At 41.2% G+C, this 26,598-nt stretch overlaps 1 protein-coding gene across 1 annotated transcript in view; it reads left to right on the plus strand.

Moving 5' to 3' along the window:
* The window catches only part of KCNQ1 (potassium voltage-gated channel subfamily Q member 1), a 537,929-nt gene that overhangs the window by 85,087 nt on the left and 426,244 nt on the right, over positions 1-26,598 (plus strand). Inside the window, exon 2 of the mRNA XM_074954860.1 lies at positions 2,434-2,524. Within this exon, the coding sequence (XP_074810961.1) occupies positions 2,434-2,524 (91 nt within the window). The remainder of the gene's footprint in view (positions 1-2,433; positions 2,525-26,598) is intronic.

The raw sequence follows: 26,598 nt of genomic DNA on the forward strand, positions 1-26,598 counted from the left end.
TTCATTGTATAGGGAGCCTGGGCTACCTCAGTCTTTGTGGATCTGAGTTTTAGCCTCTCTGTCTTGGTTCCTCATCTGTAAAATGGGGATAATAGCACTGCCTTACCTCTCAGGGGTGTCATGAGGATAAATATATTAAAGAGTGTGGGGTGCTCAAATATTATTGTAATGAGGGTCTTATAGTACTCTAGATAAATTAGAAATGCTTATACTATAACTACTAGTATTTCAAATATGTTTTACGTTGCCAGTCCTCATTTGTTTACACTTAATATTTTATAACTTATCTACTTGTGATGACTAGTGAGATTATTTTTAAGATATTTAGCCAGCGTCTTCCTCTAAATGTATTGATCCAAGTCCATCTCTTCCTACTAAAAGTGGGAGGAAGTCTCCAAGGAACATCCTCATATTATCCCATTGGATGGGTATAATCAGTGTGTGCATGCACACAGCTCAGCCCCATGGCAAACGCGATAGGATCTGCCCCACAAACTTGGTGGGTCTCCCAGTCTATGTGAGAGCCAGGGCTATCTAGACAGTGGCCCTATGGTTTTACACCAGGTCTGTTTTCCAGTGGACTGGCTTCCCTGGACCAAGCTACCCCTCTGTTTCCCAGCATCAGTTCCCCCAAGCTGTGTTATCTGATCTGGAGGTTCTGCATGGGATCAAACAGCAACCTACATCTAACTAGCCCCCATGTCACCCCCCATCCCACACCAACACACACAGAGTTTTAGCGCCTTCTTCCTGATCTGTGCAGTCTCAACTTTCTCTCACCTCCAGAGTGGACCCTGAAATGCATGGAGAGGCTTCCACTTGGTCTAATGGTGGGAATGAGGGTGATGGGGTTGTGGTGCTGCCTCCCTTTTGTGCGTCATGGTCTTCTCTGTGCTTGGTTTTGTGGAGGACCATCTGGGCCATTATTATGTACTAATTAACCTAATTAAAATTTTACATTAATTAAAATAAATATAGAGCCACTGATCTCGTCACATACCATTGAATACTGTACTGCCTTGTACTCTTAACAGATTATATATAATCTAAATCTACTTTATTTATAATTTCTATAACAGTACTACATTGAAGCATGCTAGGGAACTTCTTGTGCCTGCCAGCAGGCTCTACCCAGGCCAGTTAGTGTGCAACACTCTAGGGCAGACTAGAATTTACGTCCCACCACTGTGCAGACAAGCCCTAGCAGTTAGTTGAGCAACAGAAAATATGCAGATGGATAGTATGAAACTGTAGCTGCCGTGGAACATTTGTAATTTGATCAGTTCTTTGGGATTCAAAAATGACATACAATTTACAATAGAATCCCAGTTCTCTGAATGCCCATTTTCCAACTCTCTGACCCCTTCTAACCTAATGCTGAAGATGTTTAGTGTCATCCACTTGGTTTACTTAAACGAAAATTTGACTGCCCTATTAACTCTCCCATTAGATGTCAACTAAAACCATTACTAGAATTAGAGATTAATTCTTTTCCACAACTTGATAAAATTCTAGAGGGAATCTTTGAATTCAGAGCTATGCTTGTGACTTCTTTCCTCCATGAATCAGATATATATTTGTCAGTCACTGGGAAATCTAATTAATTAATTAAACAAAGATTTTAAAAATAAAATTATTTATTCAAATATAGTCAAGAGGGACACTGTAAACCTGTATAAAATAAATAAATTACCTTATAGGTTTTGATCTATAGACCAAAAAAGGCTGATGGGTCATTCTAACCTTACTCCTTGTATGTCAAAAGATATATGCCAAATGACTTGCAAAATGTATAAAACGACAATCTGGTAGGAATGTATATAATCCTATGACAATATTTAAATGTCACAATTTTAAAAAAACAAAACAGATGTAAATGGAATAAATAGTTTTCAAAAAATGAGTTTCTTAAAATAATTGTTGAAAGACCAAAAGCTCTCGTAAAATACAGATTGAAATATTCCTGTGGCTCCCACTGGAAATCAGTTTTAAGTAATGCAAAGGGTATGCCAAAAACAGGACTATAACACAAGTGCAGTGTCCAAAACAGGTTAGGGTTTGAAGAGGTTTGACTTACCACATGGAATTTCCTGGTCTTCCTGATAAAAATGTCCAAACATTCTTTTTTCTTAACCAGTGGCATTCTTGTAAGGAGAAAACTTCCCCAGACAAGTTTCAACTAAATAAAACAAATTTACTCCATGTTTGAAAATAAATAAATAAATAAATAAATAAATAGTTCCACAAAAAGAAAAATGGCTTCCAAATTGTTACAATTATGTTTAAAAGAAATTATTTCTATAGGTACAAAGGAAATAAAAGAAATAATTAAATTAAAATTTAGCTTATTTTGCCTGCCCTTCCTCCCCCCCAACCGTTTTTTTACTAATGTAGGATAAGATATTTAGTAATGTTTACAATCTTTTTTTTCAGTTTCCTTATAGTGCTGATCTGCCTCATATTCAGTGTGCTTTCTACAATTGAACAATATGCAACTCTGGCCACAGGGACATTATTTTGGATGGTATGTACATTTATGTTCATTGGATTAATATGTCTCTGCGTATGTGTTTTCTCCTGTTTTTTCTTAATTCTCACTTGCTGAATCTGTATTTTTGTGACTTGTTAAAATTCTGCCCTGTTACCTGGAATTTAAAACATTCAATTCCTGTACGTGCTTATTCATTATTCATGTGTTTCTTCTTTTCCTTACACCAGTGTACATCCAGAATAACCCTATAGAAATGAATGAAGCCACACAGGTGCAAATTCAGGATGAGAGGGCAGTCAGACCCTCTATTCTGAACACCCAGAATTTCTGATGCAGCATGTCTGAACCATTTGAGACTGTTTCAGATAAGACTGCACCACTTCTCTTCCTGGAGTTTGACCTTTCTTTAACCTCTCTTAGGACCTAAACCAAAGTCCACTGAAAACAATGGAAGGACTCCCATTGACTTCAATGGGAGATGAATCTTCATAGGAGGATAATTCATTTGTTGTCACAATACTGCCAAGCTTCTTCAAAAATAAGTGTAGGTGTGCTGTCATAGGTGACTGGTCCCTTTAAAAGGGAACAGGTCCAGCTGAGGATCTGCCCAGGGGCTTTCTCTTCAATAGATACCGCTTTCTCCAGGGCCCATCAAAGCTGCTACCTGCGTTTGCCAAGGGGATGGCTAAAGACAAATGCAAAGCTCAGGGCAATATCTCCACCACACTCTAAGCACCTGTTGTCTTGAACTTGTAGATCCATATTAAAGGCCTAGATTCTAATTCTCAGGGAGGCAATTCATTTGTTGTCACAATATTGCCAAACTTCTTCAAGAATAAGTGTAGGTGTGCTGTCATAGGGTGACTGGTCCCTTTAAAAGGGAACAAGTCCAATTCTCCTGTACCTAACTACAGTAGCTGCCTCCCAGCAGGATCAGATAGACAACACCTAGCAGCATCTATAAAAAACAGAAGGTGAGTGCTGTGCTTGGGAAGTGCTGGAATGCCAGTGCTAAAAGGACTGGAAATGCCATAAGATACCATTCCAGCTCCCCCAGAAAGTGCCATCATAGTATCCCAGAGTGTTCTGGCAGGACATGAGCACTGATAAAAAGCCAGGAAGTAGTTAAGAGAAGGAGAAAGAAGAAGCAAGCGGCAGCAAGATGGTGAGGGTTCCCTGAAGTGAGCTGCATGAGCCCCCTCAGAGAACAGGAGTGGGGAGGGGATGACCTGGTGCAGAGGAAGAACTGTAGAGAGTTGGTGGGACAGGACTGACTGGAGCAGGGGAAACCCTACCAGGTTGAAGACTCATATGGCAGTCTTTAGGTAAAAGGAAAGATCCAGGGCAGGGCAAACCCAAGAGAAGAGGGTGATTCTGCAGGAACTCAGCAGTCATAGGCATGGAGAGCACAAGGCTGTGGGGAGCCCACTCGGAGAAGACCAGAGATGAGGATTATGGCAGAAGAGTTGCAAGAAAATCGAAAAGGCCAGTGTGGCATAGACTCTGGAATAGGGACACACACAGGAATCATGGAACAGGGATTGTGACCTTCTAGGTACGTGACTTGGAGAGTGGAGATCCCAAGATAGGGATGGCAGAGCTGGTGAATTGCTGTCTTTTATCTTGTTTTACTTTGGGGTTTGTGAGCTGTTTCACTTGGTGGGATCTGCGTATGGCTGCACTTAAAGTAATAAATGATTCCTGGAAATTGGGATTTTATTGAACTCTCTGAGAGGGACAGCATTCCATTCCTGGACACATGAGATGGCTGCTGGTCTGGTCTGTGGAAAGGATGGGCAAGTTGGTTGACTGAAGAAAGGGAAACTAAGGTAGGATGTACCTGTCACTCTGTGGTTGGCTACTTAAGGAAAAAGCTGCCATAATGGGTCTTATGATAGATGTGTAATAAGACAAATTGTGATTTTTGCCCCCCATTTGAGCAGTAACTAGTTAAAGCATTGCATTCAGGACAGAAAATATGATGATCCGTTTTCAACACTATGGACTTCAGTCCATTCTCACTTCCATAAGTATTACACTAGTATAAACCCAGAGATATCAATGGAGTTATTTCTGAGTTCACTGTGCATTTGTGTACATGAGATAATTGGGCCCTATGTCATAATCTCTAATTCTTCCGTATTCATCTGCTAGTATTTTACTGGTATTGGGCTCAGAACCAGTCATCATTTACTATATCATGATAACACTGTACTTCATATTTATGTAGTGCCTTTTGTCAAAGATCTCAAAGCATTTTACAAAGTTAATGGGGGTGCATAACATTATCCCCACCTATGGCTGGGAAAAATCAGAGACAGAAACATTATTTGTCCAAGATTGCATGCTGAGCCAGAGTCCAGAGTGAATGTGTGTCTCCTGACACCCAAACTCTTCCTTTCACCACGAGCCATATTGCATCCTTGCATATATCTGGGTATATTAATGAATATATTAAACTGTCCTGCAAGTTCATGTTCCTTTTTTGTTAGGTAAGTGGAGTTTCCCTTGATAAGATATTTTAGTACACACTGTTATCTCTTAAACCTCACTTATGCTATTAAGCTTCCAAATGCCCTTGCTTTAAGGGTGTGCCCATTGATTTAAGTGTATAACCATTATGTTATATAGAACATTTACCTTCCTATAGGCAGCAAAAGGAGCCCCTCTTCTACTCATACATATTTGTACTCTGGAGCAATGCGGGATGCACCGCTACAGACTAGGGACCGAATAGCTAGGCAGCAGTTCTGCAGAAAAGGACCTAGGAGTTACAGTGGACGAGACGCTGGTTATGAGTCAACAGTGTGCCGTTGTTGCGAAGAAGGCCAATGGCATTTTGGGATGTATAAGTAGGGGCATTGCCAGCAGATTGAGGGCCGTGATCGTTCCCCTCTATTTGACATTGGTGAGGCCTCATCTGGAGTACTGTGTCCAGTTTTGGGCCCCACACTACAAGAAGGATATGGAAAAATTGGAAAACGTCCAGCGGAGGGCAACAAAAATGATTAGGGGACTGGAACACATGACTTATGAGGAGAGGCTGAGGGAACTGGGGATATTTAGTCTATGGAAGAGAAGAATGAGGGGGGATTTGATAGCTGCTTTCAACTACCTGAAAGGGGGTTCCAAACAGGATGGCTCTAGACTGTTCTCAGTGGTAGCAGATGACAGAACAAGGAGTGATGGTCGCAAGTTGCAGTGGGGGAGGTTTAGGTTGGACATTAGGAAAAACTTTTTCACTAGGAGGGTGGTGAAACACTGGAATGCGTTACCTAGGGAGGTGGTGGAATCTCCTTCCTTAGAAGTTTTTAAGGTCAGGCTTGACAAAGCCCTGGCTGGGATGATTTAGTTGGGGATTGGTCCTGCTTTGAGCAGGGGGTTGGACTAGATGACCTCCTGAGGTCCCTTCCAACCCTGATATTCTATGATTCTATGTCTAGTAAAAGTGTATCTTTCCATGATGTTTCTAATCTGGAATGTGTTTTAAACCACTAGTAAGACAGTGAAGTTAATTCTTCCCCTTTTAATGTTATTTGCTAATGTTTTCTCTCTCTCTCTCTCTCTCTCTCTCTCTCTCTCTCTCTCTCTCTCTCTCTCTCTCTATTATCACCTCTAATGCCTGAGGAAGCATTTTCAGGATCTTTGACAGAAACCTCTGTCTTCAAACTGTAGCAAGAAAACTTTTTCAAAGAATTATTCAAGTTGTTGAATTACAGAAAAGAAATTAAAACTTAAATCCCCCACTTGACTCAAAAACAAATAACACATGCATTTGCTATATGTTTCTGTACACCTTATTCAACTGTCTGCTGTGCAGAAAACTATTATCAAGAGATGGTCTATATTTTACAGCACCGGTTTTCCCAGCATGTTTAATTGTTTGCAACCACAGAAGCTGGATATGATATTGAATATTGATATCTGCTGTAGGGAAATTTGGGAGGTGTATACTCTTCTGCTAATACTCACTACAGAATCTCTGTAGACTTATGCTTCAACCAATACAGCACTCAAGTGCAATCTCAATATGATTTTTAAAAATGGGAAATTTAAAATTCTTCTCAGTTCGTAAAAATATTCTCTATCGTGAGAGAATTCTCTATAGTTAAAATTAATATTAGAAAAGCTCCTCAACAGTATTCAGACATATACCAGTTGTTTAAAAAATATAGGTTTCAGAGTAACAGCCGTGTTAGTCTGTATTCGTAAAAAGAAAAAAGAAAAGGAGTACTTGTGGCACCTTAGAGACTAACCAGTTTATTTGAGCATGAGCTTTCGTGAGCTACAGCTCACTTCATCGGATGCATAGCATATCGTGGAAACTGCAGAAGACATTATATACACACAGAGACCATGAACAAAAACTTCCTCCCACCCCACTGTCCTGCTGGTAACAGCTTATCTAAAGTGATCATCAAGGAGGGCCATTTCCAGCACAAATCCAGGTTTTCTCACCCTTCCCCCCCCCCCCCACAGACACACATACAAACTCACTCTCCTGCTGGTAATAGCCCATCCCTCTTTGAAACCTCTCTTTATAATGCGCATGATAATCAAGGTGGGTCATTTCCAGCACTAATCCAGGTTTTCTCACCACCACCCCCCCCCCCCCACACACACACCCCCCTCCAAAAACCACACACACAAACTCACTCTCCTGCTGGCAATAGCTCATCTTACAATGTGCACAGCAATAATCCAAGTTTAACCAGAACGTCTGGGGGGGGGGGGTTTGTAGGAAAAAAACAAGGGGAGATAGGCTACCTTGCATAATGTCTTAGCCACTCCCAGTCTCTATTCAAGCCCAAATTAATAGTATCCAATTTGCAAATGAATTCCAATTCAGCAGTTTCTCGCTGGAGTCTGGATTTGAAGTTTTTTTGCTTTAAGATAGCGACCCTCATGTCTGTGATTGCGTGACCAGAGAGATTGAAGTGTTCTCCGACTGGTTTATGAATGTTATAATTCTTAACATCTGATTTGTGTCCATTTATTCTTTTACGTAGAGACTGTCCAGTTTGACCAATGTACATGGCAGAGGGGCATTGCTGGCACATGATGGCATATATCACATTGGTGGATGTGCAGGTGAACGAGCCTCTGATAGTGTGGCTGATGTTGTTAGGCCCTGTGATGGTGTTCCCTGAATAGATATGTGGGCACAGTTGGCAACGGGCTTTGTTGCAAGGATAGGTTCCTGGGTTAGTGGTTCTGTTGTGTGGTATGTGGTTGTTGGTGAGTATTCGCTTCAGGTTGGGGGGCTGTCTGTAGGCAAGGACTGGCCTTTCTCCCAAGATTTGTGAGAGTGTTGGGTCATCCTTCAGGATAGGTTGTAGATCCTTAATAATGCGTTGGAGGGGTTTTAGTTGGGGGCTGAAGGTGACGGCTAGTGGCGTTCTGTTATTTTCTTTGTTAGGCCTGTCCTGTAGTAGGTGACTTCTGGGAACTCTTCTGGCTCTATCAATCTGTTTCTTCACTTCCGCAGGTGGGTATTGTAGTTGTAAGAATGCTTGATAGAGATCTTGTAGGTGTTTGTCTCTGTCTGAGGGGTTGGAGCAAATGCGGTTGTATCGCAGAGCTTGGCTGTAGACGATGGATCGTGTGGTGTGGTCAGGGTGAAAGCTGGAGGCATGTAGGTAGGAATAGCGGTCAGTAGGTTTCCGGTACAGGGTGGTGTTGATGTGACCATCGTTTATTAGACACTACAGTGCTAATAAACGATGGTCACATCAACACCACCCTATACCGGAAACCTGCTGACCGCTATTCCTACCTACATGCCTCCAGCTTTCACCCTGACCACACCACACGATCCATCGTCTACAGCCAAGCTCTGCGATACAACCGCATTTGCTCCAACCCCTCAGACAGAGACAAACACCTACAAGATCTCTATCAAGCATTCTTACAACTACAATACCCACCTGCGGAAGTGAAGAAACAGATTGATAGAGCCAGAAGAGTTCCCAGAAGTCACCTACTACAGGACAGGCCTAACAAAGAAAATAACAGAACGCCACTAGCCGTCACCTTCAGCCCCCAACTAAAACCCCTCCAACGCATTATTAAGGATCTACAACCTATCCTGAAGGATGACCCAACACTCTCACAAATCTTGGGAGAAAGGCCAGTCCTTGCCTACAGACAGCCCCCCAACCTGAAGCGAATACTCACCAACAACCACATACCACACAACAGAACCACTAACCCAGGAACCTATCCTTGCAACAAAGCCCGTTGCCAACTGTGCCCACATATCTATTCAGGGAACACCATCACAGGGCCTAACAACATCAGCCACACTATCAGAGGCTCGTTCACCTGCACATCCACCAATGTGATATATGCCATCATGTGCCAGCAATGCCCCTCTGCCATGTACATTGGTCAAACTGGACAGTCTCTACGTAAAAGAATAAATGGACACAAATCAGATGTTAAGAATTATAACATTCATAAACCAGTCGGAGAACACTTCAATCTCTCTGGTCACACAATCACAGACATGAGGGTCGCTATCTTAAAGCAAAAAAACTTCAAATCCAGACTCCAGCGAGAAACTGCTGAATTGGAATTCATTTGCAAATTGGATACTATTAATTTGGGCTTGAATAGAGACTGGGAGTGGCTAAGTCATTATGCAAGGTAGCCTATCTCCCCTTGTTTTTTTCCTACAACCCCCCCCCCCCCCCAAGACGTTCTGGTTAAACTTGGATTATTGCTGTGCACATTGTAAGATGAGCTATTGCCAGCAGGAGAGTGAGTTTGTGTGTGTGGTTTTTGGAGGGGGGTGTGTGTGTGTGGGGGGGTGGTGGTGGTGAGAAAACCTGGATTAGTGCTGGAAATGACCCACCTTGATTATCATGCGCATTATAAAGAGAGGTTTCAAAGAGGGATGGGCTATTACCAGCAGGAGAGTGAGTTTGTATGTGTGTCTGTGGGGGGGGGGGGGAAGGGTGAGAAAACCTGGATTTGTGCTGGAAATGGCCCTCCTTGATGATCACTTTAGATAAGCTGTTACCAGCAGGACAGTGGGGTGGGAGGAAGTTTTTGTTCATGGTCTCTGTGTGTATATAATGTCTTCTGCAGTTTCCACGATATGCTATGCATCCGATGAAGTGAGCTGTAGCTCACGAAAGCTCATGCTCAAATAAACTGGTTAGTCTCTAAGGTGCCACAAGTACTCCTTTTCTTTTTTCTTTTTAAAAAATATACTGCTTCTATATACAGTGATCACTTAAAAAGTAAAAAATGGTCAAGTAGTATCTGAGAGATCAATTTTTCATATACTAAGACGAGTGTTAGTATTACAGTAATGGGCATATGATATATTCCTAAACTAGATTTTAATGGCAACCACTATGTATATGACACCATTTATAAGTTTAATTTCATGCTTAGTAGGCTGCTTCTGTGAGAGGGAGTCAGGGAGGGGGGGAGAGAGAGGGGTTTGAGTCCATCTACAATCCTACAGTCCTCCTTTTCAGTAAATGGAATTTTGTATTAGTTGTAGACATTTCTGCAATAACAATAACATTCACTTTTTATAATATCTCCTTCAAAATTATAGTGCACTTAGTGTGACCAGTCGTAAGTGTAATATTTCATATTGGGTGCGTGGTACCAAATTCAGTGAAACCCCTCATGTCAACATAACCAGTTGTATTTGATACGTTTGTTTCATGCTATCTTGGAACATAAAACTGATCATCACTGGCATTGGATTACCTTACTTGCCTGCTAGAACAAATCTGCATTTCTCTTGTATCTGATGACAAAAGCTATGGTTAATTTATAAGCAGTTAATCCTGCATCGGGAATTCCCACTACAATATGAATCAGTATCTAGCAATGGTAAATCCTGACTTTCTTTTCCTAAAGGGTTAATTTTGGAAGTTCACATGATATATAAAATAGGGTCAAGTGCCTGTTTAAAACAAAAGACTGCGTACTGGCAGTCAGTTCAATAAAGAAATGTATTCTGCATTCATTGAAGTTGTTTGCACAGAAACTTTTATATGGAGGTTTAGGTGCACCCATGCATGTGATGCAAAAGCAAATATTAGTCTGAGTTTATATTTCAGTTTGCAGGGAAGGGCTGAGTCAGCTGGCAGATGTTTAATGAAATCTCTACGGTAAATAAATGAGAAATTGTTCCTTATTTATATATTTTATATGGGAGACTCTTCTTGAGAGCATCTTCATCAATGACTGACTTGACTGTCAACATGGAACAATTTTACGTTAAATGATCAAATGTGTGTCCCCACAGGCTATGATTAAGGAGCTGGTTATTGAACAATCCCCTCCATGCTGTCTGACTTGCATTGGCCCTAGAGAGTTTATCTGACTGTAGTGGAACTATTCATGGAGTTAAGGTGCCATTAAACATCATAAGTAAGGGCATCAGAATGTGGCTCATATTAGTATCTGCCTAGCAAAGCTTTCTCTGCTGATCCTTTTGTGATATTTTTATGTAATATGTTTGTTTGACCATGGGAACTGGACTTGGGACACTCTTAGATGGGAAGTCATGGAAGAGCTCCTCAGAGAGAAACTGCGGTATGACTTCAAGGATGGAAGAAATAGAAATGAGTAGCTACATTCAAAGGTCAAGGAGTGCAAAAATAGGAGTGCAAGCCACTGCCCCAAACAAAGATGTAAGAAGGCTGATAAGGGCCAGCGTAGGCATGGGGAGAGTTCAGACAGACCTGGGTGGCAGTGCTTATACACATATTTTAAATGTAAACTTCTGTCATTCCCTGACCCAAAGGAGGATATCTTTTTGTTCTGTGTCAGTACAGCACCTAGCATAATGGAGGCCTGGTCCAGGTCTAGGACTTGTAGGAGTATCGCAATGCAAATGAATAATACTGATTTGGGGGAAAACAATGAATACAGGTGACATTGCTGTTGCCACCATGTGCCTAGCATGGATGAAGGAAGAAAAACTAGTACATAATAAGAAGGGCAGACAAGTTAACTTACAAACTAGTATTAATAAAAGAGAGGCCTCAAAGGCCAGCTATGTAGAAACAGTCTATCAGAAGTGGAGTAAGATGCTGGAGGAAGTTGTTTGCTGTCTGGATATAGCTGGGATAAAAGGAAGAGTTAAAATTATACTTGAGTGAACCTTGTGGAGTCTGAGGGTCATGAGGCCTCTCAAACTATTGTATAAAATGTTGGGTTTCACAATAGAAGCGTGTTTTGTAAGCCCAAAATTTAAATAAGTGTCTCATCCTCATTTGAACTCTGTAAAATTGGGTCCCCATATCCATTTCTTTTTCCCAAGAGGGCAAGTACCAGTGCGTTGCCCAAGGCAGGTTTTCCCTTGACCTTGGTCTGAGGGGTCCTTCATTTAGGATAGAGTTCTCCATAAATCCAACGTGCAATGTGGTGGATTTGGAGGCAAAGACTGTCCCTCAGCTTGTACCCCAGTAAATATGAGACTGTCCGCTGACAAGCTAATCAACAGAACTTTTGCAAAATTGAGTTATGTATATAGTAACTCTCACATTTCCAAAGTGATTTATGTAGAAGAAGTGTTGACTAACTGATACCGAGCCAGATACTGCCTGACCCTTGCATGTGAAATGTGGGGAAAAGGCACAAGAAGCCTTCCTTCCACCTTGCAGGGCCTATATAAAGGCCACCTAAAATTGCAGTCCCTATGTTCAGGAGAGCACAGGGACTCTACTCCCCTGGGGTATACAGCCACTCAAAGGGAGTGGGGAATTGGGGCCCTCCCCCTGATCCCAAGCCTGCAGAGTGGGACCAGCACACAAGGGGAATATATTGCACCATCCTTGCACTATCTGATCCACTATCTCTGCTTTATGCCTCCCATAACTGCCCCGGAAGTGGCATACATTTGTATTGTCCCTTACTTCTGGGCTGCCCTTAAAAGGGATGATCCTATGTAACTATCTAGGTTTTGATAAGGTCACCAATCGCCACATGTCTGAGCACCTTCCACAAGAAGGAAATTCAAAAAGTTCTTTTCTATCTTTGTTGGCAGAAATATTCTCAAAGTTGTTGTTGTTTTTCTTACGAGTGTGTATATAGTCTGAAAATGCTGTTGTGTTTGAGATGGTTACTGAGTGAAAGCTCGTGATCTGGCCCATTATGAACGCGTAACACCTAGAGCTGGTTGAAAATATTTTCACCCAGACATTTTTTTTCAAGAAAATGATTGGCTTTTCAACTGAACCAAAAATTGGTATTTTGGTTAAAATGTTCAGGTTTGTTTGTTTGTTTTTTTTACTGAAACCCAAACTTTTTTTTGCGGGAGGGGGTGATTGGTCACCCTTTTTCTCTTTCCATCCTTCTTTTCTAGTGTAAAAAGTTGGGAAAATGGGAAAAGATGGAGGTGAGAGGGAATTAAAAAAAAACCTGAAAAAATTTGCAAAAAACAACAACACCTGAATAAAACACACAATTTCATTCCAAAACTTTTGCAGAAAACATATTGCATTTTTCAATCAGCTCCTATAACACTGTTGGTGTGCAGGACACTTTGAAGGCAAATAAGAAGACAATGGCTCTTCCCATAGGATCTTACAATCTCAGAGCTTGTGTGCATGAGGAAATTGCCCGGCATAGCTATTCTGGACTAACTGTTTCCCAGTAGCTATTCTAAAATAGCTCCCTGTCTGCCCAATCTATTCTAAAATAAAAGTGACTTAATTCTGGAATAATTAAAGTTTGTCTACATGTGAAAGTTAATTCAGTTTAAGGCGGGGTGTGAATTTAAAGCACAAAACTGTTCTTGAATAACTCTCTCTCTGGACTCTTATTCTACACACTGAGTATGTAGAATAAGAGAGTCCAAAGAATTATTAAAGAACAGGTTTGTACTTTAAATAGCTATTCCAGAGTAGCTCCATGTGTAAACAAGCCCTTACTCTGCTCACAAAGTGAAATGAAATCTATTATATTCTAGATGAGTGTCTCTAGGCGGAGGAGTCACACAGGCATAGCATTTCTGGAATAGTATAGCCTTTCCACTACAAACTAAGGAATAGAGGATTCTTGCATCATAGATGGTGACTTACCAAGAAGCATTTACAAATTCTAATATTTTCCTAAATATTTTCCTTTGAGCAGGAGGTTGGACTAGATGACCTCCTAAGGTCCCTTCCAAACCTGATACTCTATGATTCTAAAACTACCTTTTCATTACAAGAATAAATGAGGGGAAACTATTCCACATGAAATATAAACATATCCCTGAAGTGTTTTCCAGCCTGCAATGTTAAACAAGAAAACTCTAATTAGCTGAGTCATTTCCTGTGCTTTATCACAACCTGTAGCTGTGAAGAAGGCTGAGGGAAGCCATGTCTAAGCATGTCTACACAGCAGTAGGTGTGCACGGACTAGCCTACCCAAGATAACGTGAATCCAGCTAATGCAGGTAACAGTAGTAGTGAAGAGATTGCACCATGGGCTTCAGAGCAGGCTAGCAAGCCAAATTCATACCCAGGATCCATGCCAAGCATGTAGTACCCACCGTGAAAACTATGCTGCGCAGTCTTCACTGTTGTTACCCACACTAGCTAGATTCCAGCTAGCTTGGGAAGGCTCGCCCAAGTACAGCTTTTGCTGTGTAGACATGCCCTGAGTATAGTTGTGATGAGTGATTAGGGCAGAAGTAGTTTTTTCTCAGTTTCCAAATAATCACAATTTTCAGCCTGCTGTTTTCACTTTGCCTCACTAGATGGTGCTCTTGTAGGGTTTTGACTCCCTGGTTGCACATTGGCAATTAGCCAACATGAGCTCAGGTCAGAGCCAAGCCTCTAAAAGGATCATCATTTTGAAGGGTACATGTACACTTGGCCTGTTTAAAGTACTGGTGCGGGAGAGTTTTTGCCATGACTCATGAAGAGAATGTGGTGTATTTGTGTAAAAATTGATTTTGAGAGTACAATATTTAAACTGCGTGGGGGTGGGGGGAGAGGGGAAAAGTAATTCAGAGAATATGTTCCCAGAGAGACCATATTTTTTCTTTTACTTTCATAAGCAAGGATTTTATGGTGCCAGAACGCAGCAAAATGCTGTCAGCATGATCTAAGAAAATCCAAGTGCCTGATCCAGGAGGATTAAATATTCTGCTGAACTGGAGGTTATTCAGTGTGCCTGAAAAAGCTATTTTCGTGGAGGAATCTCACTTCAATATTGCTTCCACCCCAGAATTTTTTTTAATGCACACTTTTATGGGGAGTGTATGTCATTTTCAACTTTGTATGTTCTGGGTTCTTTTTCCTACTCTTCTTAAATATTACTCATACAAATAGTTGTATTTATATATATTTAAAAGACCCTCCGTCAGGTTCTACACATTAGATTTTTTTAATATTAATATTGCTGGCAGGGGAATTTATTCTCAATTTTTTAAGAGAAACTGGGTTGCAATCAAGGCCTAAGTGAAGTCTAGGCTTTATTCTCCAGCTTTTACATATTTATGTTTAAAAAAGAAAAAGGGAGAGAGGGAAATATCTAAATCTTTTCACTGTGAAGACAGTTTTCACAATGCTATCTTGTTGCATCTGCGGTCAGTAAGAGGAAAAGAATAGCATCGAGAGAGTTTATCCCAGTATTTATATGGGGGTGGTTGGGGACTTGGGAGATGAACTTTTATTGTTTTTTTATATATATAAATTGTGAGCTTCTTGTATGTGAAAGGTGGCAGAGTGAAGGGGCCAGAAGCCCTAGGGATCAATGTACTCACTCCAAAAAAACACAGGCTACGTGTTGTCCCAACAGCAGACCTCTGTCTTGATCCAAAAGGGCCAGGGCTAGAGTAGTTCAGCCTCCATGCCCATTCAATCCTTTCCCTCTGCTGTGACTGCCAACGAAGATGTCCTAACTTTCATGATATTGAGTGCTTCTCTTAAAGCCCCAGCTCTTGGAGCTTAGAATCTCAGCTTTCATTTGGGGGAGGGGAAAAAATTGTCCCTCATGATTGTGGGGAAAATTATGAACTGAGTGTAATCTGAAGTCCCAGAAACCAAGAAGGCAAATTAAAAGAGCCCCAAATAAATTTTTTTTAAAAGAATCTTGTGATTTGAGGGGACTGATTTTGAATGTTTTGGGGGTTGGCAGTACTGCGTCAATTCATGCTAACTGTGTTGGGGGAACAGATTTACAATGTGGACAGATTTTCCCAAGAATTCGAATAAGGCCAACAACTCACTGGGACAGCTGTGATTCAAGGGAGAGTTGGGTTCTATTAATAAAATCCACTGACTTGCTGTGTGGCCTTGGACAAAATCATTTCTATTCTTTTATGCTTTAGTCCGCCATCTGCAAAATGGGAATAAAGCACTTTGAGTGCTGTTGATCAAATCACTATTTAAATTCAAGGTATAATTGTTCTTAATTTCATGTAGGCCACCAAACAACCATCAGGGTTAATGACTTTCATCCATTATTCACATAACCTGGATTTGAACCAGTATAATAAGAATTTACCCCGATACTAGAAATGAAAGATCTAGTTTCCTGTTTCGAATACCAGCGAGCCATCTGGCGGTGATTTCAGGAATATATCTGGCTTGTATCCTCATAGGACATCACACTGCAGAGAGGGCTAAAAATTCTGCACAGGCTCCAGCTGTCCCCACTCCTCCATGCCTTGCTGCTACCTAGAGCCTGTTTTAAATCCAGCCCTTTGGATGTGTAAATCAAACAAGCACTTTTCTGCTGTGTAGTTCTTCTTGTGATAGCTGTTCTGCCCGCTGCTTCCCCCCTGCCAGCTGTCTGTTTCTTACCATCCCTATGCTGGGGAGCAAATGTTCATTCTCTCCTGTGTAGGACCAGTCCTGTGTAGGACCACTGCACAAGGAACCTCAGCAGCCATTCACAGCCAGCCCCACTTCTGCGTCACAATGTTATTTGTAGCCCAGACCAGTGGATCAGTGTATGTCTGTACTGCAATCGCAGGGCATGACTGCAGCGCGTTTAGATGTACCCAAGCTAGCAGTCTTCTAGCTAGCTTTGGGGCCTGTATTGGTGAAACTATGGGAGTGTGCACTTCAACGTGGGCTGTACAAGCTTGTCTGGAATCATGGGTAATTACACATGGGCATAGCCTATGCTGAAGCTTGAGCTCCCATAGCTTCACTGCTCTGGGACCCCAGCCAATTAGATTAAAGCTAGCTCAGGTATACCTATAGAGGCTGCAATCATGTTCCACAACTACTGTATAGACATACACTCAGTCATGGCAAGAGAAGTAAAAAGTCCAAAAAAGGGAGGGAAAAAGGAAGGAAAAGAGAGAGCACTTGTCTACATTAAGAAAGTAGTACCATTTAACTTTGGATGGATTTTAAATGTTAGTTAAACCAGTGCCAAAGTCTGTGTGAATACTATTATTTCAGTTTGTACCAAGCCAATTACAAATAGGTTTAAGCTAAACCAAAATAAGCCACTTTTAAATGGAAATAAGAGAGCCCACAGAGGGGATTGCACTAGTATAATTAAATTGGGTTGAAAATTATTTAATCCGGTTTAGTGCATAAAATGGGGTCCTGATTATGAGTGTTTCCCAACCCCATCCTGGTTTTTATTTTTTATACTTTGCTCAGTAGAAGTGCTTGACACATGGAAGGTGGTGCAGGGGAAACTGATGAGGGAAAGAATTGGAGAGATGGGAGCAAGGTCCGGAGGAGTAATAGAGAGAAAATGTGTCCAGACCAGTAGCTACACAAGAAAATGTAGCTGTATTAAAGGTCTTTTGCACCACTTTTGTGCCCAGAGTCAAACTGCAGAGAAAAGAAGGGCCATTGGTCCTTTTGGTTAATTAAGGTTATGTTTAAAATAAACATGTATGGTAGGGAGGAGGAGTTCTGATCTGCAATCTATAGGGGGCAGCATTGAACCATGATGTGAGGAGACTTTCATTGGGGTGAATAAATTCAGCACATAATTGAATCTGATATCACTGAGTTCTCAAGTAGATAAAATTATGATCCAGAATGATCTAGATATTAATAAATAGATGCTCTTTCAAATAAGATTAAAACTTTCAGACAAGATCAGTTTTTTGTAATATTCTTGGTAAACAAAAACCCCACAACCCAATTATTTCTGAGGGGGATGTAAAGGTAGCTGTCAGAGACTGCTGTAGCCACACTGTGGTTATTACCACAAAATCCTTGTAACTCATCCTGCTTGATTCCTTGACCCTGTGTATTTTGGTACTTAGTTTCTCCAATCTTCCTCCCTTCAAAAAGAAACCTGCCATTAAAATGAACTGGCCACATGTCACCTCAGCACTCCCAAATATCTACTCCCCCTTTAAACCTTTAATGGGAAAACAAGCTCACGTGGTTAAATTGGTCTAATGTTACTTCAAAAAAATGTATTCTAGGAATATGAGGTAACTGCTAAGCAGCAACTTCATAGATACCAATGTTATGAAGGCTAGTATTGTAATAGGGACCGCGATAGAAAGAAATATGGACACTCACTGCTTTAACTCTCAATGGCCATACTTCAGAGCACAGAGCGAGGTTGTAAGAAAGAGTACTATATCTTTTGCTTAAATAAGAAAAAAATAATCACTCCTCCTACCACCAGATAGGCAGACCTAATGTGTTATACACCTTAGGATGGGCAGATCCTTGTTACAATGTTATAGTTATTGGTATTGCCAACCCCAAGCATTAAGGGGCGAGACTGAAAAAATAATAAATTGCATTCCGGTTTTTAAGCCGTTAGGGTTTGTGTTTTCAAGCTTTTCTCTTCAGACATAAGGGATAGGATTTTTTTAATGAAGGCTGAGATTCATGTACTCACCTGACTCTGGAAGTTGGGGCTTTAAGAAAAACACCAAGTATCAGAAGACCCGTGATAAAATTGCTAGAGTAGGCAACACCAAGTTACCAGCTTGCTTCTCACACAGATATTTTCACTTGCTTATTTATCATATATCTCTAGCTTGCTAGCAGTGCACTCATTTGCTGTGGAGTGTGTGTCTACATCTGCTTGTTGGGGCAGATGGTTGTAGGTTTGGATGCTAATTTTAGTCTGGAGCATTGGACTGGCAATCTGAAGAGAAGAAGGTTCCTTGAGAAAATTCTGGCACTTCTATTTCTGCTCACAGTAGGAATTACAGACAGAAGAGCCTTTTCTCTAGTATTGCTGTATCTGTGGTTCTTGTCTTGGCCAATGATAGATAATTATGTGTCCAAACCCCCCAAAAAATTTGGTTCAAGTTCAGTTCTAGAAATGGGGAGAGGCTTTTAATATTTCTGAGCCAGCTTGCCTATGCCTGTTTAAAAATAATTTTGCATCTTTGTTCTGCATGGTTTGTATACTGTCTGATAAATTCATAGGCCAGATTCTGCTACCCTTTATGCACAGTGAGGGGTAGTTTACTCTGCCTCTAGTTCCACTGATTTCAGCAGGGCTACTCCTGGAGTAAGGTACTTGCCAACTTGAATAAGGGTGGCAGAATTTGGCCTTTATATCTCTGTTAACATGGAACTGAATGATTGTAAAGTGACTGGGATTTAGTGGGACTGAGATTTGAGGACTAGGATTGAATGACTCATGGAAGAAAGGCCTTCCTAGTAATGCTGTTGAGTTGGTGACTGATTGCAATCCAGAACAGGTCAATAGGGGTACATTGTTGCCATCTGCTGGCTGTTTGGTGGGTGACATGCTATGACATGGTGATCTCAATATGGACTGTGATGGAGGATCCATGTTATGTACATGCTGCCACCACCAGTGCTCTTGTTGGCAGTCTTGGCACAAAGGAAGGACTGGATGGGCATGGAGATTGAATTATCTTCTCACTCTTAGAGCAAGCTCCTTCAACTATTTATATACGAGGCATACTGGAAGGGCAGGGTTGGACTGTCTATATTGCACTGTCTATATTGTACCTTTTCTGTAGAAAAATGGAGGACTTCAATTTCCAGTGCTGTCAGTCCAGCACTTTTCTCATTTATATTTGCTTTTATAAATCCATATATGCCATGTGTTTGGTTTGGTTCGGGTTTTTTTTCATTTGTTTGGTGCAGCTGAACTTTAGTGAGTCAGCAACTTTTGTTATGGTCAGTCTAAGAAAATCGACCTAAGAATTGTATAATTTATTTTCTGTTGTATCTTGTTTTTTGGGGTGTACTCTACCAGAGAGCTCATGTTGAGCCAGCTGGTGTTAATCCTCAACTGGTGTCAATCAGCATAGCTCTGACCAGTGACTCAAAACCAAAGCCCAGAATAGTAAACATGTTTTCCGTATAATTACAAACTCCATAAAATGTATAACATTTTTAATAAATAGAAGAAGAAGAAGAAATAAAAGTACCACCTTGGAAAAAAAATCTAAGTCTGTGAAATGCTGGCATACGGTAGAGGCAAGCAATGAAAAGAAAGATTTTTAAATTTAGGATTTATCAGGATTAGTGTGTAATGTTTGCAGTGACAGGTGTTTCCTTTATGCCTTGCCCAAATGTCTGGAAAGTAGTTTGTCATTAAGTGCTACATTGAGTATGTATCTCAATTTCAGTATAACTGGAGGGCCTGTGGCTTTGTTAGGTCCTTGTTTTTACATCTGACCTCAGCCAGCTGGAGTCTATTGTTTTAAGCGTAATGTAACAGCTGACATAACATAACGGATATCAAGCTGAAAAGCCAAAGCAGTGTAGTGAACTGATGCAAAGGGAGGGGATGGGAGAAGGTGGGTATTACTAGCATCATGATTCAAAGTGGAGGGTTGCTGGCTTGTTTTCCCTGAGGGAATTAGCCAGGAAATAATAGGATGAGTCTGTTGAAGCTCTATTTGCAATTGATTACATATGATAGACTACCGGAGACAGGCTTGGGTTTGCCAGCTGTCACTAGCTGGTGGCTGTTGAATTGCTTTAAGTGGCCCTTGGTGTGGATAGCTGGGTAGACTCCGCAGGTGTGGTATAATTGCATAACTGCAGTGAGTGCCAATGATTTATAAGAAAGGCGAATCCATGAGTTAGTAGAGAGAGAGAGAGAGCATTTTATTTTGCAACTAATACTGGATTAAGTAAAGTGGTTTCAATTAACTTGCTAAAAATAAAATGGCTGGATTTCTTGGTGGCTTTCCTTCTGGCAACTGATAAAATAGATTGCAGACTAGTTTGTAAATAGTAATTTATTTCCATGTCTTGATTTCCTATTTTCATGCTGGAGGGAAAATGCACAGAGAAAATTCAAATTGTGAGAATTCTGCTAGACTCTTGTCTAAATCTTGCAACTGTAAGGCGCCTGCATCTTTGCAGAAGATCTGGGCCCTACAGGATCTTGTACATTTCATTTTGCTGCCTATACATAAGAATGGAACAAACACAGCATATATATGTACTTAAGTCAAAGATCAAAAGGGCCTTATTAGTGAAGATTATTCCAGCCTAGTTTTGGATATATCAGATAGGGCCTCCACCTTCTCCACTGAGAGTTTATTCCACAGGCTAAAAGATAACATAGAAACAATTTTTGAAAGCCCAATGTACAACCTTTACCTAGGTGAATAAGGGCAATAGGATCAGGCCCTACATTTTAACTGTCCTTTTTAAGACCCCAAACCTGCAAACACGCGTGTTTAACTTTACGTATGTGAGTAGTCCAATTTATTTCAGTGGGATTACTCATGTCCATAAGTATTAACAGGATCAGGGCCCAAGTTCATAATTAACAAAGAAAAGTGCATTTTCATGAACATTGTGTGGTTATAATCCCCCCCCACCCGCAAAAGGCGGGTGGGTAGAGGGGGGGGAGAGTGTGTTGTCATGGGTTGGGTTAAACCCTCATTGAAGAAACTGAGGAGTGTGAATGCACTTCATTTAAGATAGCTGTAAGAGACAGTTTAGGAGCCCCATCTAAAACACAGCTATGCAACCGAAGTTTTAAGTGTAGACCAGGCCAGAGAGAGAGAGAGAGAGGGAGGATGTGTACAAGCTGGAACAGGACAGAATGTGGGGGAGAGAAGGGAACAGCCTGGATAAGCATCGTGCATGACCCTGAAAGAACCTAGAAAGGGGGCTTCTGGATCTGGTGCTGGCTAAAGAGGCTTGGGGATATAAGCAAAGAAACTTCTGCGTTCAGAGCAGCAGGACTATGTACATTCCTTGTTATAAACAAGACGGCATCAAGGAAACAACCAGACTCCTAAATTTCTCCTCCTAATAACTTCTGCTTGGTCTTAAAAATCTGACCTTTGGCCATAAATACCTTACATGTTGAATCTATTTTTCAACTACTTCACTTTTATTCTGATACCATTAAAGACAATATATACTTGCCAAAGCCATTTTTTAACAGTTACTAAAGCAACAATCCTTCGAGCCCTTCTTTTGCAGAACTCCCTGTGAGTTCTGAGCAGATAGCTCTAGCAGGATCAGACCCTATGACAAAATATTTGGTATAAATATGTAGTAGTCTGAACTCAAATGTTTACGTCCAGATCTGCCTGTTCCAGCAGCACCAAGCTGCCCTAAGTCTGGCTTACCCAGCCACTGGAGGAACCCAGGTAGTTTAGAGAGAGTACCTATTCCATCCTCTTTTTGTCGCCAGTGCAGGGGGCATTGCAAAGAGAAAGAGATATGACCAGTGTGTACCTATGTCCTGGAGATCACTGGGCTGCTGTGACAGGCCCAAAAGTCCTGAGTTAGAATGACCTATGTAGGATTCTGTAAGTTGCTCCTGGAGGCCAAATGACTCAGACTCCTTTGCACTCCGCCTGCTGAGCTGAGTGCTCCTCGGCTGCAGCACGTACAAATAAATGTCAGGTATTTCCACATAGTCCATTGAACACCAGAATATTTTTAGGATCATGGAAACTTAAGAATTCTGACTAGGTCCCAGAAACTGCAGGACTTTAAAGAGTAACTATTGCAAAAAATAAACACACAGCCTGATCACACAAGATCTGTGAAAGAAAGTTATGTATTTCTTCACTTTGATGGTTTCCTCTATGCTAATGACTTTGAGGCTGTCTTACGTACAACGCTAAAGTAAACAGAGAATGTCTAGCAGCTGTCAGCGGGTCCGTGTAGCATTTGAATTTTCAGGTGGACTTAACCAGAAACTGAGAAAAGTTACTGGTGCTTAAAAACAAGCCATAGGCAGTTGTTGATTCAGTGGCTCTGTACTTTCAGTGCTAGTCCTAGTTCTATGTACTGAAGTAATAGGTTTGAGAAATATCTTCTGTAACAAATATAGCAGCACATAAGTCGTGCAAAAGACCTTGAATGCAGCTGTGTGCTGGGGAAATTCTGGCAGTGGAGAGCCCTTTCCTTAGACTTGTTTATCTTCTGTATTTTGTTCCTTGTTCCTGCCTTGGCCCTCATTTTAGATGACCCATCTTCCTTTTTTCTCCAGCTCACAGTCAATGTTCCCATTTATGAGCCTTTTCCCAAATCCTTCCTGATTTTTGTTTTGTTTGATGTTTCCTGATGTTTGTCTCAGCTTGGTAGAAGTGCTTTACTCCTGGAAGGGGTACAGGAGAAATTGATTTACTTATCCCTGCAGCCATTCCATGTGTAAAGGTGAGAGAGGGGGATCTGCTGCAAAGGGAAGCTCACTAGCATAATCCTCGCTGGTTTCTCATCAGAGCAAAATCTCCATGTAACATACTAGAGTGCTATTTTGGCTGCAAAATTGCAGTGCAGTTTTAAAATGGGCCAGATGTATGTGGTGATTGCACTGCACCTGGCCAACAGGCGGGGAGCTTGGATGCCTGTATTCCAGGTGGTGTTTGAACTCCTAGCTTTAGCAGAAGGAACTTTGAATGGAGTATATGTGGTGGTGGTGGCGGTGGGGAAATAAAATACTTACTAATCCTGCCTCTGTAGTGCTTTGCGAACATGCATGTGTTTAACCTCCCAACACACTTGATTTGCCCAATGCCACACAGCAGGATGGTGGGACAATTCCAGCCTTCAAGGAAACTTGGAATTCTTAGGTTTTACCACACAAAATTTCAACTGGCAGATTTTTCCTTCACTATGATTTACAAGTAGAGCTGCATGCTGCCCTGCTGAGGGAGGGTATTAATGTTATTTACATTACAGTAGGGCCCAACTGTGAGATCGGGGCCCTGTTGTGCTACGAACTGCACATACATGTAGTGAGAGACAGCAACTGCCTTTAAAAGCTTACAATCTAAATAGATAAGATAGGTAAAGAAGTAGTAGTATCCCCATTTTACAGATGGGGAACTGAGGCAGAAAGTAAATGACTTACCAAAGTGGGAGCTTGTGGCAGAGCTGAGAACTAAACGCACACTTCCGGAGTTCTAGTCCAGTACCTTTAACCACACAACCATCTTTCCTTTCTAAAACATGTGCCTCAAATTCCACATGCTAAATAATCATCAGACTGTGCCACCACAAAGAGACAAGGCAGCATGTCTAATAAAACTTGTGCCAAACCACATGCACCCTGTACTAGCTCCATAGAGAGCCGCTCATTCTGTGTGGTTGTCAGGGCTACCCTTCCATGCTTTCCCTTTAGGAGCTGAACTGCCAAGTATTGTGTTCTTCAGGCGTGGTGCTGCTTCTGTGGTGGGCAAAGAGCTGCTGGTGCAACAGCAATTCCTCTACAGGCCTCTGTGTAGATCTCCATATGGCCCTGAGTGGCTGCTCTCCAGCTCCGCTACCTCCCACCCCTGCAATGACGTCCACTCTCCTCCCCAACTGTGGAGCTCTGGACCTTGGCAGTCTGTGTGGTCTCTTGAGGGAGAGGAAAAGCATGTCACTAAGGCACACCTTGCTCCCTTTTGATTAGTTCAGTAGTTTCCCAGCCTCCTTTTTTTTGCTTCCATTTGCACCATCTAGTACGTGGCCCACAATTTATTGCTTTGATAGAAAAATCTACAGGCCATGATTCTTCAGGGGCTGTAAATCAGAGTAGCTCCACTGAAGTATAAGTTGATTTTGCTGATTCACGCTGGCTGAAGGATCTGGCACACAGTATCTTATTTGGCAACTAGAAAATTTAAAGAAAATAAGTAGCGTAATAGAACAGCTTCTGCAAATGTGGTTGAATCCTAGTCCAACGGTATGTTTTTCATGGCATCTTCTCTGGCATTGTGTACTCCAGGAAACAAACTTCTGAGCCACTGGGAGCCATAATCTAGACAATGCTCCTACAGCTTCTGGTGATTTTACCACCATATTACTTCCCCGCTGGTAAAGCAGCAGGTTTGTTTTTAACCAAAGCCTTGTCTAACACAAAAGTTGCATTGGTTTAATTAAAACACACACTTGGTTTTTAAGACAGTGCTGTTTATTTTTAAGCCATGTTTAAATCTGTTTGTGTCATATTGATTTAGCTTAATTCTGATTTGGCAGCATTTTACACTAATTTTGCAAGGGGCAACCGAGTCAGTCCTATGGGCTCGTAAGTTTAAATTGAAATAATCTTCATGCTGCAAGTCCTGAACACTTCTCTTGTAGCCCAGGGCAAGTTATTGAACTTGAATAGGCATGTAGGGCTTATCTTCACACACAAGTTGTATTGCTTTAACTATACTGGTATAAGTACTACCAGTACTTACAATTGCTTATACCAGTATATGTTATTCCTCTGAGAGAAGGGGATTAACTATACTGGCATAAATCACTTTTGACCCAGTATAACTGCATCCATACTAGGAGTTGTACTGCTATCACTATTTTTTTTTAAAATGTGCACCCAATTTGCCTTGTAAATCACCTAATGTAGATGCAAATATAAGAGGCTGCTTGTACATGAGTATGATTTCAGATTGTCACATGTCACACTTGGGCGCTCCTGAATTTTAGGATCCAAGGTGTCAGTAAAACATTTAAATAGTTTGGGCCATATGTTCCCCTTGTGCAGGGAAAAGAAAAGGGTAGAATGAGCTGAAAATGAATTATAAAAACAATATCTGTAAAACAGAGGTAAGTTGCTGTGTAGCATGCTGTCTGTTCCATTAGGAAAACATGCGGTGATATTCTGGCTCCATTGAAGTCAATGGCAAAACTCCCCTAACTTCAGTGTGGCCAGGATTTCATCCATGGATTATAGCTCAAAAAATGCACTGTAAAAAGAGAAATCCCACAGAAACCAGCCTCACGAATTAGCAGAGCACAATGCGTCTATGGTGGACATAGCAAGGATTCTCAAACCCCTTGCCTTTTGAAATGAACACACACATCCACACTTTCAGATACCACCTTTTGCTTTTGGAAATTCACTAACAAGATGTTAGCCCTTAAAACTAATACATAACCAGTTAAAGATCCTATACATACAATATATGCATGTGTATCTTCCACTACCATTAGTATACACAGGTTTCAGAGTAGCAGCCGTGTTAGTCTGTATTCGCAAAAAGAAAAGGAGGACTTGTGGCACCTTAGAGACTAACCAATTTATTTGAGCATAAGCTTTCATGAGCTACAGCTCACTTCGTCGGATGCATCCGATGAAGTGAGCTGTAGCCCACAAAAGCTTATGCTCAAATAAATTTGTTAGTCTCTAAGGTGCCACAAGTCCTCCTTTTCTTATTAGTGTACACAGTTAGGCCCAAACACTGAGTATGCTGCTACACTTAAAGGAGATTAGGGCGGGTGCACTTAAATTTGTTGCAGTTCGAGAGGTATTACTGGTTCTAGCAGATTTCCCATTTTAAATGTAGGGAATAGATCCTGGAACATTTACTATCCCTTACACCAAAATGAAATTAAGTTCACCCAGTGTACTTGATAATAAGCACAAAGCTGAGTAAGAGAGCTGGGCCCTTGGTTTGCACTTTGTTAGCATGTTGTTGTACAAAATGGTCAATGTGACTTGTGACACTAGAGAAAAGTGATTTCTTAGGTACTGTACTCTAGGTAGTATGTCAATAGCATAAAATACACTTTACAAACATTTCCTTTTTAGTTTTAAAAATGTGTCCATTGTTATATATCAGGTTAGGTGGCTAATATCATCTAAAGATGAGAAACCTTGACTACACATCCAAGTATACACAAAAATACACCTTGCTGTACCTCTCTCAAAGGAAAAAAGCCTGAATAAGTAGGTAGGCTTTACCAGTTAAACAGATTTTACCAGTCCCGGAGGTCAGCACACTTGGGTCCTGAAATGGCTTT

The sequence above is a fragment of the Natator depressus genome, chromosome 6 (genome assembly GCF_965152275.1).
Source record: "Natator depressus isolate rNatDep1 chromosome 6, rNatDep2.hap1, whole genome shotgun sequence".
NCBI lineage: Eukaryota > Metazoa > Chordata > Testudines > Cheloniidae > Natator > Natator depressus.